The sequence below is a fragment of the Colius striatus genome, chromosome 3 (assembly GCF_028858725.1).
Source record: "Colius striatus isolate bColStr4 chromosome 3, bColStr4.1.hap1, whole genome shotgun sequence".
Taxonomy (NCBI): domain Eukaryota; kingdom Metazoa; phylum Chordata; class Aves; order Coliiformes; family Coliidae; genus Colius; species Colius striatus.
This window is the reverse complement of record NC_084761.1, coordinates 57,731,209-57,744,137: the sequence shown is the minus strand read 5'-3', so window position 1 is coordinate 57,744,137 and position 12,929 is coordinate 57,731,209. Positions and strand designations below refer to the sequence as shown.

Here is a 12,929-nt window from a genome sequence, read left to right as displayed (position 1 = left end):
TTCCCTGATAAGGTATCTGCAGCATTTATATTAATTATCTTGTAACGTGGACTAACTGAAGTAGAAAATTCATTATATTTAGTTAAATAGTAAAGAAATACGAATGCTTTTATTTTTTTAATTTCAAGGTATCTTCCTAATATCATTGGTCCCAGAGGTTACAGATGACTAATAAACTTCATGAGCTTATAAAAATAGAAATATACACATGAAGTTTTTCAATTCACAGCTTGTATTTGAAAAAAGTTCTGATTATACATATGGGACTGTAAAAAGTTTATTGAAATTACTGTCCCATCCGTTGTTATAAGTTTAAAGGTCTTTTTGTCCTTCTGCCAAATTTACTGGTTTTTGCAACTACATTCTTTTTTGCCACGTGTTACTCTTCCCTTTTGTGGCACAGATGATACAGAACTAGAAATGCTGCCATATATTGCAGGAATTGTAAGGCCATTTACATACAATTTTAGTTCCAGTGTTCTTAGACGTTTGGAGTTAGCCCAGTGGGAACTAGCCTTTAGTCTGGAGCTAGGAATTTTCAATTCAAGCAATCAGTACCTTAGAGCTAAACTCATATATGTGTGAAGAAGGACAGCCTTGCAGAGTACTGGCAGTGAGTAGGTACATTTATATAATGTTTCTATTTACTTTAATAGATGCTGTCTTTAAAGGCAGCACTGAATTCTAATGGCAATATTAGGGTTACTAGATTTTCACAGAGGGCATTTTGGTAAAGTGCATTTAAATGCACATACTGGGTGTTAATCAAGCACATCTCAGATTTGTTCCATGTCTTGAAACATGTGATAGAATTATGTGTCAAGCACAACCACATGATGAGATATGGAAAACCACATTGTCTTAGAAGTGTGCCTTCTGGCAGGGCAAAATATTTCATATTTCTCTCTGAAACAAAGTCTTAATCTTTCTCCTACAACTTAATCCCACCAGCTGTATCATCAGTAAGTCATAGTTTTCAGGCTAACTGGCTGTTAGTGGATTTGGGAATGGAAGCACTATGTTCTATTATATAAAGACTTCAGGAATATTCTTGCCGTACGGCATAGAAGACAGATCAATGGGTAAGTTCTACACTTAGATTGTGGGCTAATCATTTCTTTAGATTTACATAGCTTTATTCAAAATTGTCATGCATTCTGCTCTTAAAATTGAATATTGAGCTGAGGCCTGCTGCTGAAAAAGTAGTTGAAAGTATCTCTTTCCAAAGTAAACAGACACACATTCCAGAGTCTTGTGGCCCCATATATTATTGTGAATGATGCTACATAGTGTGAGATGTATTTATCGCTACTTTTTTTTTCTGAACAGCTTTTTGGCCCTTCACTGTTATGTCAGAAAGCTGTCACATGCTTAAATATGTTAGGGAATTCAGTCTATTATGCTAGTCCCAAAATATGTTCTACATGTCTTTATAGCTTTTAGTAACACTATTTTTACTTCTTCATCAATTAGCTTGAGTTGAATGGCGCTGAAGGAACACATACTGATTAGCATTTTCAAATATTCTACTTCCAGTCAGCAAATTATATTCAAATGCCAACACAAATTGTAACATTTACTGTATGTGAAAACAAATTTGACAGTTGGTTCCATCTAACATTTAAATAATATTTATTATAAAGATATTTCTGGATTGGATACCTATAAATTTTCAGAGCCCTGTATTTTTTACATAGCCATTTATATTGGCTCTAAAAGACAGGTTTTATTACTTCAGATGATAAGAAACTCCAATAACCTTTGAGCTAGTGACTTCATTTTACCCCATACTAATTCTCTTAATGGCTACTAGAATTGATTGTAATAGCAGGAATGCCTTGCATTGGCGTTAGACAAAATCAGAAGTACTTCTTGGCAGGTTCCTGAGTGGATTGATGTGATTTAATATGCGTTTTTTGATTACTGTCTAACCTTCTACAACCTTTACTGTCTGTCTTTCGCCATTAAAGATTCATCTCCCGGTCTATCAGGAGAAATAATAGTCTGAATAGATCTGAATTACCACATCTTGACCTGTTTTAAATCAGTAAAAACTAATGCATAAAATAATTTCAGCAGCATGTATTTTTCAAAGCTGATCACTGGGACGAAAAATCCCTAAACATATTCTAGAACACATCAACCAATTAATTACTATAATTTTTCATCATACAGCATAACCCTGAGCAAGATGTTTCAATAGCAGATAATGTTCTAGTGAACAAGGTATTAGGCTGATTCTCTGTTACAAAATATAAGGTTTATTCACATAAGTCCATGTGAATTATGGTGGAGTGCTGAGGCAAGTGCCGTACCAAGACAGGATACAGATCAAAATAAAGCCAAATATTGGTATTTTTAGAAAATGTACCTGATTTTTTTACTTGAAGATTTGAACAATCCAGGGTTATGTTGTGCAGCCTAGCTTCTCTGAAAAAAAAAAATGGGTTTGTAACTGATAATGTCTGAATATTCTTAAGACTTTCCGAAAGCTGCTTCTTAGACTTTAGAATTACAGAATCATAGAATGGTAGGGGTTGGAAGGGACCTTTAGAGGTCATCTAGTCCAACTTCCCTGCCAGAGCAAGTCCACCTAGATCAGGTCACACAGGAATGCATCCAGGCTGGTTTTGAAGACCTCTAGAGAAGGAGGCTCTACACCCTCCCTGGGGCAGCTTGTGCCAGGGCTTTGTCACCCTCACAGTGAAACAGTTTTTTCTGATGTTTAAATGGAACCTTTTGTGTTCCGGCTACATCCCATTTCCCCTTGTCCTGTCACTAGATACAACAGAAAAAAAGTAACGCCCCAACTTCCCGACACCCGCCATTTAGAAATTTGTAAATATTAATAAGATCCCCATGCAATCTCCTCTTCTCCAGACTAAACAGCCCCAGGATGCCTTCTGTGTTCAGCAGCAGGCCCACATTCCCCCTAATCTTCCTTCCGCTGCTGATGCACCTGAAAAAACCCTTCTTGTTTTCCTTTACTTTCCTGGCCAGGTTTCATTCTAAAAGATATAGTAGTATGACTTTATTATGAAACAAAAAGGAAAGGAAAATCCATAGTAATATGTTAAGAGGAAATATGGAATCTATATAGTAATTTGATACAGAAATGCTGAAAACACTGGTAACAAATAAAGATCATTTTTATCCACCACCATTGTTAATTCTCTGAACAATGTAACAGATACGTTCATGGACACCGATACATGTGGCAAAAATCAATGCACTTTTAAACGTTACTTCTATATAGGCAGCTTTTTTTTTTTTTTTTTTTTTTTTTTTGCTGGGCTGAATGTGTGAGCAATTAGTCTACACTCATATTTTATGTGGACAGAAACGTCTCTTTTGGTAATGGTAATCTGAACTTTGGAATTTTTTTTCATTTGTTCTTCAAGTTGGATGCTTCCCTCCTTCTAAAATTTAAGCAGAGAATATTTTAATTTCTTACTAATTTCCAATCATTTCTGGTGTGAATTGTATTACATGCTGTCTGATTCACTGAAACTGTAAGTTGTTCTATAGAGTAAATAATCCTACCTGAGGCTGATAGCACAATGGAACACTACTGTGCTGTGATCAGTCCACTACTGTACAAGCCAGTTTCAAGGTGTCGGTGAAAGAAAGGACTGGGGCAGCAGACTGCAGCACAAGCAAGACCCTATCCCAAATAGCCCATCCCAAAGTTTTTCTGGTGGCATTTCTGCTGCTTTCATGAAAGAGGTAAGGTAGTGAACCAGAAAGTAGTGCTAGTGACAGCTACTTTTCTGAAACAGTAACCTCTGTGTACCTGAGAGAGTGATGGAAATGAAAACAGAAAGCTGCTGTATCCTGTCCCACACCTCCTCTTTACAGTGCTTGTATGTTTTCCAGACATTATCCTCTTCCCTTTCCAGGGCAGGAAGCATAGAAAATTGAGAGGACAAGCTGAAAGTCTCAAAACCAGTGAATCGTCCCTGTATCTTGTTTCACCTCGCCTAACATTAAAGCTGACAAGGCCCATCACCACCTCCCAAAAGTTCTTGTGCTGCTTCAGGGACTTACTTTCCTCCATTGTTTTTATCACCAAAGATACTTTCTTCCTGAAAAGATTTTTTTTAAAAAAACTCACTTTTTGCAAGATCATAAGACTTCAAACAGCTCTGTTCAGCAAGTAATAGAAAAACATAGATAATTTTAGGCCATATTCAGTAGTCTATCTGAAGTTTGCACTGCATATATAAGCTCTTAAAGCAAAATTTCTCCCTAGACTGTACCTGTGTACCGCACTTGCCCAGGTATCCAGAAGTTATGCTGTTTTCATAACTAAAGAATGACTGCTCTCTGTGCTTTACAGTTCTTATGGGGTTGTGTGTAGTCTGATTTGCATTCCTCTAAATGAAAAAGAGGTTAAGGTTTGAATCAGTATGAAAACAAGCAGTATTCATGATGTATAAGGTTATAGTAGTTCCTATTCTTACAAATAAGTTCAAACCGTAGTTCTAAAGCACAAATGTACAAAAAGCTGTTAAAGAATAACATTGATCTTGAGTTATCCTGGAATTCGCTTTTAGCAATTCATGTGCACCATTCAAAACCACTTTAATGGACCTTTGTAAAATATGGGTTCTGCCATTTGACATGTAGAGTTATATTCTGTTTTATAATTCACTATGCATACGTATGATAGCTGTAGAGCATGTTCCAGACTATTTCCTAATGTAGGACATACAAAAAAGCAAATACATGTTACTGGGTTTATGTGTTTATAACTTAATATGGAAGTAGGACCATGCAAGGACTGTTTCATGTACTATGTTAATACTAGCTAGATTTATTTGGAATATCTTTGAAATATCAGTCATAGTATATTTAGAAGTGCAGTATTTGAAGCAGTAGCTATATTAACCAAACCTGAAATTAGTATGATTTTAAAGCTTTTCCAGTTCATAAAAATATATCATTTTAATGAAGAAAATACTATGCAAATGTAATGTTAAGAAGTTGACTTTTTAGATGACAGATGAATTACTACTTACGTAAATATTGTAAGCACCATTGTGTGTTAAGAAAGAAATGTATGTCATTCTTCTTTTCTGTCAAGTTTTGGCACACATGTCTGAGACAAGGTACAAACAAACTGGGATTTTACTACCTGATTTACCTTTGGAAGCTGTCAAAAGATTCAGTCTTTTTCTCTGAGAAAATTTCTCTGTCAAGCCACTAGTCTTACGCTTACCTGATGAGATAATGAATGCAGCTTTCCTGCTACCGTCATGGCTTAAGTAGTCCAAGAACCTTGTATCTAATAACTTCGGTAGCTAAAGCTTGGGATAGCTAGGTTTTGAAAAACATTCTGGAAAATAGTACAGACACTGAAATCTAAAACTTAAATGTCTCAGGGTAAATTCCAAAGTAGAGAAGAAAAATAAAAGGGGGAGAGGGGGCAGAGAGAGACATACATTTTACTTTAGCAATCAAAATTTAATTGCATGATTAGTTCTTGTTTAACCGGCTCAAAATTTTAACGTATTTTAAGCATTCTGTGCAAAATAAATAAATAATAGAAAGTTTCAGGTCAGGATGTTGTGGTTTAGGCCCAGCCAAGACTACTCCAAGAACTAGGAGCAGCCACTCACTCACTCTTCTCCCTACGGAACAGACAAGGAAAAGTACGGAGGGCCTTTGGAACTCCCTAAGGACAGGGAGGGCTCACTGGCCACTTAGAAATACCAAACTGAAAGCAATCATAGAATCATATAATGGTAGGGGTTGGAAGGGACCTTTAGAGATCATCTAGTCCAACCCACCTGCAGAAGCAGGTTCACCTAGATAAGATCGCAAAGGAACATGTCCAGGCGGGTCATGAAGACCTCCAAGGAAGGAGACTCCACAATCCCTCTGGGCAGCCTGTGCCACTGCTCCGTCACCCTCACAATGAAACAGTTTTTTCCTATATTTAGATGGAACTTTTTGTGTTCCAGCTACATTCCATTACTCCTTGTCCTGTTGCCAGATACAATAGAAAAAAGGGATGTCCCAACCTCCTGACACTCACCCTTTAGATATTTGTAAATGTTAACAAGATCTCCCCTCAGTCTCCTCTTCTCCAGATTAAACAGCCCCAGTTCCCGCAGCCTTTCCTCATATGAAAGATGTTCCATTCCCCTGATCATCTTGGTGCCCCTGCACTGGACTCTCTCCAGCACTTCCCTGTCCCTCTTGAGCTGAGGAGCCCAGAACTGGACACAGGACTCCAGATGAGGCCTCATCAGGGCAGAGTAGAGGGGGAGAAGAACCTCCCTTGACCTACTGGCCACACTCTTCTTGATGCATCCCAATATGGAGTAGGGCGATTATGAAGAGCACAAACAGCCCTTTAAGACCACCTCCTGACACCCTTCTACTCTTCCTTGGCTTGGCCTCCTGATCCTGGTGTCTTTACCTCCTCCCTTCCTGAGCATGAGGATTAGTGTAGTTCTACTGCATCTCTTCTCTGTATTTCATATATAGAAGACATCTACTTTTACTTGACATATTGGAAATATCATGAACCAAAAATTCACAGTGCCTTTAAATTAATAATACAGTAAATGTAATTACCTACCATATTGGAGCACTGTCTCCCAACATTTGAGTAGCTATGGGATGTAACATAGACAAATAACAGTTTTAATCAATTTAGTTTGTATTGCCTTGGTTTTTGAATGTAATCTATTCCCATGATGAAGTTATCAAAATCATTGCAATGACAAAAAAAAAATTACAATTTTCTCTTTTTTGAGATAAAAACCATAATTTAACTTGTCAAGCAAAGTTTGGGAAAAGGATGATAAGAAATGGAAGTTGGAAGAATGCCCCTAATCAGAGATCTGATATGTGATGTGTGTGATGCCTAAAATGTGCCATATTTACCTTCCTTTTTGAAAGGAATGCAATTCACAGGGGCAAAGAGTATGTCATTTTGTGTTGTATTGTGTGTGACAGTGGCTAGTACCAGATGTTAAAACAGCAATCTCTGTTTTTTTCTTATACCTAATAGCCAGAGAGGCACCATCTCCTTTTCTTAGTACTATGTTTTTAGACCTGAATTTACTTAGGAGATTATTAGCTTCAGTGTGTCTCTTGGGCTGCTTCTACAGAAAGGAGGAATTCAGACATTTTCTCCATCGTGCAGCTTCCATGTGCATCTTTCTATTCATGTTTTTCAGTCTAAGCCTTCATTTGTAATTGACACTTCCTTATAAATAAATATGTATGTACACACTCACACATATATAAGGATATATGTGTGTGTTTCTGTGCCTGTAAATGAGCTTATATACTGTCTCTGAGTAGATCACCGGAGCATCAGAGGTTAACCAGAGCAGCACTGCATATAGTGTCCTGTTGACATGGACAGTAAAAGGTATTTTATTACCTTGGGAAGCATATATCCAGTGCCTTTCCTACTTCTGTCATCTTCCAGATCCTAGCAATTCTCTTGTCTTTTCCCAGTTTCTCTCAAGCTCATGGCAGAGAAAAAACAGAGTTCTGGAAGGAATGTCTGCTTCCTCCAAGCACACATTCTCTTTGTCTTCTCCAGCGCCTTAACAGTCAACCTCCTCACTGCACACCTCTGTTGTCTTCTACTTGTGGCTACAGTATAAGCTACCAGTGCTGTGTAATACTTCAACTAGCCTTCTACTAATCTAGTGCTCTTAGCACTAGATGGTCTCTTTGGTCTTACCTGCTCTTTCTGCCTTTGGTGTTTCTGGTCAAAGAAGCCATCCTTTCCATTTCCAAGCGGCTGTTGCATGTTGCAGTTAGGTGCTCATGAATGTTGGCTTGGAAAACTACATTTAATCAAATAAGCTTTCAGGACACTCTTGAAGCACTTTCTCTGCCAACCCTATTTCTTCCTTTCACACTTCAACATAAGAAAGCAAGTTGAGCATTCCTATGTTATCTACCTAAATCACATCTTTCATTACTGTTGCTTTAATGAACTATAGAAGTGAAACTCCAAAAGACTATCATGGGTGTCTCTGCCATATAGCCTCATCTATATCAAGATGTGAAAATACCTGTGCTAGAACTCTTTATAGTTATTCTGCAGTAGTTTGCAAAAGATAGTTTTAATTTCTAGATACATATAATTTCATAATTGCTTTATACATCAGGCATTTATTTCTGAGAAGCTTAATTGTGTTTTGAAGGCATACTCAAGTAATGAAACTAAACTTTATGAATTAAAGAAAGCTGTGGAACAGATACGTTTATTTTGTGTTATGGGTTTGAGGTTTTTGGGGTATTTTCTTTAGCACAGTTTGAAAAGTTCTATTTAGCACCCAGGAGAAAAACGTTAAACTGCTCTGCATTTTGTTTTTCAGTGTGCAGTGACCTGGAATTCAGGGAGGTTGCAAACAGATTGCGAGACTGGTTTAAAGCTCTTCATGAAAGTGGAATTCAGAATAAGAAGACTAGGATTGTTCAAAGGCCTGAAAGAACCAGTAAGAGATTTCTACTTGTCTTATTTCATGTTCTCTTTGATACTTTTCTGTGTTTTTGTATTCCCATTGCTAAGACTTGCCTTATTCTCACGTGCTTTAAATAGGCATGTGTACAAAACAATAACTTCATGCTTTTCTAATGTCAGTTTCTTATTGATGGTTTAGTACTCATATAAGATGTTCACTTGAAACTTTCAGTGTTATTGGAGGGTCTCTTGCTCAGCTACTGCTCACAATGCTTTAATTTGTAAATGCTATCAAATTTTATGTTTGAGAGAGCTAGATAACTAGCTGCTGTGTAATGAGGCAAAACAGAAGAAACAAATAGGGATTTTGACCAACTTTTCCAAAGAGAAAAGTGAGTTACTGAATGTGTAGCCCTAAGAAATAAGGTACAGTGGGTGTAATTATGTGGATTCCATTGTTACTAGTTGATAATGTTGTAGATACTGATGAAAAAAAAACATGGAAAAGAATTTTGTAAGTTAAAAGGGTTTTTTGAGGATATACTTTAAATTGGAAAATACTCAGGAGTACTAATGGAGTGGAAACAGTAGGAGACATAATTTGTTTTTAATCCCCTCGATTTTTTTTTTTTTTTGTAGTGGAAAGTAGTCAGGTTTTAAGATGTAATTATCATAGGGCTTCTTTAAAATACCAACTGAAGTGTTAAATAGTAGTTTCAAGAATGACTCCCTACTGTAAAGGAGAATCAAATTAGATTTCATAACACGAAGAACAAACTATTAATTCTTCCAGGGTATGGTTCCCAGAATTTGACCACCATTGCCTGCTTACCTTAGTTCTTTCAATATTAACTTTGTTTGGGGGGCTTGGTTTTTTTTTTTTTTTAGCTTTTCTTTGATTTATATTTGTGATATTACTTTTACTTTTTTCAATACATCTGTTCATTTTAGTTAGTTAGAAATATCATTTAGAATTGGTTTCCAATTTCCAATATGATTGGGGATGTGAAGGTTATAGGCAGCCTTGACTACAGTGACTATGACATGGTAGAGTGCAAGATCTTCTGTGGAACATGTAGGACACCAAGCTGGGTGGAGACCCTGGACTTCAGGCGAGCTAAGTTTGTCTTCTTCAAAGACCTGCTTGGAAGAATCTCATGGGACAGGATTTTGAATAGTAGAAATGCCCAAGAAAGGTGGTCAGTCTTCAAGCACCACTTCCTGTAAGCCCAAGATCGATGTGTCCCCATAAGTAGAAAATCAGCCAAAAAGAAACAAGAGGCCTACAGGGATGAAAAAAGAACTACTGGAACTACACAAGGAAAAGAAAGAAAATTATGTAAGGTGGAAAAAGGGCCTGATTCATTGGGAAGATTATAGGAACATCATCAGAGTATGCAGGGACAAAACCAGAAAAGGTGATTATCTGAGGGAGTCAACACACTTTTTTGAGAGACAAAATCAAGAATTGATTTAGATTAGTAAGAATAATCTTAATGACTCTTTTCATTAACAGATAAGGAAATATAATCTATGTGGAAAAATATAATTTCAGTGTTCTATTAACTTTAAATCTCCTGTGAATACAGTGTTGCTGTCAGAAATGTTTGATTTACACTTGTAACATGGTACAGAAACAGCTAGAATGTTATACGAAATATTAATTGATTACTATACTGGTTTTTAATTAGATTTGCTGTTCTGAAGAGTTATAATTATTTCTACAGGCATATTGGAAAGTTTGCTATTTGGTATAGAAATGTTAGCATGCAAACATGGAAGTTTGATGATACTCATTGGTGTGCTTATTGTATTTTTTACTAGAACGAAGTAAAACAAACTGTAGAAAATGGTTACATGAGACACTAAGTTTGTCCAATCATTCCATTTTTTCTCTTAAAAAAAAGTGGATACTGACAAGACCCACAGAGTTTCACAAGAATATTTAAACAGTAACTTTCTCAATTACAGTGTTTTAGTACAGTGGTCAGTTTCTCAAATTGCATATATCTGTGAGTAAGATTTGTACAATATTTACTTAGTTTTATAACAAGCCAATATATACTTAATTCGTAGAATCATAGAATGGTAGGGTTGGAAGGGACCTTTAGAGATCATCTAGTCCAACCCCCCTGCAGAAGCAGGTTCTCCTAGATCAGGTTACACAGGAACACCTCCAGGTGGGTTTTGAAAACCTCCAGAGAAGGAGACTCCACACCCTCCCTGGGCAGCCTCTGCCAGGGCTCCCTCATCCTCACACTGCAGTATTTTTTTTTCTTACATTTAAATGGAACTTTTTGTGTTCCAGCTACATTCCATTACTCCTTGTCCTGTTGCTAGATACAATAGAAAAAAGGGATGTCCCAGCCTCCTGACATATTTTTAAATATTAATAAGATTCTCCCTCAGTCTTCTCTAGACTAAACAGCCCCAGTTCCTGCAGCCTTTCCTCATAAAGAAGATGCTCCACTCCCCTTATAATCTTTGTAGCCCTCCACTGGACTCTCTCCAGAAGTTCCCTATCCCTCCTGAGCTGGGGAGCCCAGAACTGGACACAATACTCCAGATGAGACCTCAGGAGAGCAGAGTAGAGGTGGAGCAGAACCTCGCTTGACTTTCTGGCCACACTCTTTTTGATAGAGCATTGCAGAAAGGTAGTCCATCAGCAGACAGAAATTGATTGAATAAATATATGATCAGTAGTAATTTTCTTTTGTTTTTAGATTTGAGTATGCATTTTTTTACAAATTAGTTTAATTTATGTATCTATATGGTTTTTCGGGTATATATGTTTCTGAATTTCAAAATTTCTCATCTGAGGCAGCAAAAGATACTGCATATTATGTGAAATTGAAGAATATATTAAGTCACTATGACCCTGTAAGTACATAAGGATACACAAATAAAGATAACCATTCAACATAGTGATGTTCTTTTTAAACCATTAAGAAATTCTTAAAACTATTCTTCAAGAGCTAAGCTCTCGAGTAGTATCAGTAATGAAATCCCTCAAAGTTGGTCTCAAAAGTCATAGTAGATCCCAAGACATCAGGTGTATTATTTTTTAAGTATACCAGAGAGTCCAAGCCCTATTTTGGGGATGGCTGAGAGCTCCACCTAGAATTAATCATGTATAATGCCTTGATACTTAGCAAATGAGACTTGGTGATCTGTGCAGAACAACAGCTACGATAAAAAGCCACCTGAATGCAACTTACTCTGTCAGAGTTCTAATTATTCTAACAGATCCCTGGACTTGTTCATTACCCTTGGGGAGTTAAAAATCTGTTTTGGCACCCTTTCCCCCAGGCTGCGCTTTATTCTTGTCGTAGACTTCCCTCCTCACTGAAAACCCATTCTGCTGTGACATCCTTTCTGGCTGTCTGTTTGCATTTGTGATTTTTCATATTTCACTATCTCTGGTGGCACTTGGGGCAGGATTTATTAAAAAGCTTGGGCATGGTCCTTGTGACCAAGATAGATGTGGTACAAGTTTATAGTGCCTTGCTAGTACTTTTCGGTGTTGTTCTGGCTATTACATAGTCCACATTGATCCTTAGAATCAGTGTTTCTAAACAACCAAAAAATAGTGTTGTTTGTTGTTCTGCTGGAGCCATCAACATGCTGATAAGAGATTAAAACTGTAAGGCGCCCACATTATTGTGTTTTTACAAGAGCTGCCTAATTTTATTAAACTGATGTTTTTTTCCAAATCTAAATCTTACTAATAATGCAGAGTAGAGTGTTTCAAACCACTGATAGGGTTTTATTTGTAAAATCCTTTTAGTCTCCAAATGCATTCAGATTACATATATCTGGAAATATCATTATGGTAAATGCTATATAAACAGTTAAATTTTGACTTCAGACTATTTATGTTCTAAATAGATGACACAAAGGGGAAAATGATACTTCACCCCCATACTACAACAATACCCCCATTATTATTCCCTTGTGGATGGGGAAACAAGGAGTTGGAAAATTATGCGAGATTTTACATATCTGATTAAAGTCTTCTCAAATATTTGTTCTAGTTCTGTATTAATGTTGTGTGGTAAAACTCTAGGAAATTAATGTATTAAATGCAAAGCACAAAAAACACTGTAGTCCCACAAATACTTCTACTAACAGACAGTCTGTTTCTGAAGAATACTTATGTGCTTTGTCATGTTAGAAAATGGAAGACTGGAGGCCAGAGGTAATAGAGAATCTTTTTATGGCTTGGGAATAATATGATTATTTGCAGTCCAATACACTAATAATTCTGAAAATAACAGAAAAATATAAGAAGTCTGAAAGAAAATTACTTACAATTGGCTTATGTAGAACCTGCATGGTGAGACATTATTACACAAAGATTGCAAAACAGCCTCACAAACTTGCAGCAAGAAAAGACCTGTTTTGTATGGAAAAGGGTAAATAAAATTATCAATTCCAGATTTTGCTTGGAGGTTTTTACTTCATTCTAACCATCCTAATTTGTTTATTG

At 36.7% G+C, this 12,929-nt stretch overlaps 1 protein-coding gene across 1 annotated transcript in view; it reads left to right on the top strand.

The window, feature by feature from the left end:
• The window catches only part of SPOCK3 (SPARC (osteonectin), cwcv and kazal like domains proteoglycan 3), a 196,026-nt gene that overhangs the window by 166,106 nt on the left and 16,991 nt on the right, over positions 1-12,929 (top strand). Inside the window, exon 7 of the mRNA XM_061992882.1 lies at positions 8,355-8,474. Within this exon, the coding sequence (XP_061848866.1) occupies positions 8,355-8,474 (120 nt within the window). The remainder of the gene's footprint in view (positions 1-8,354; positions 8,475-12,929) is intronic.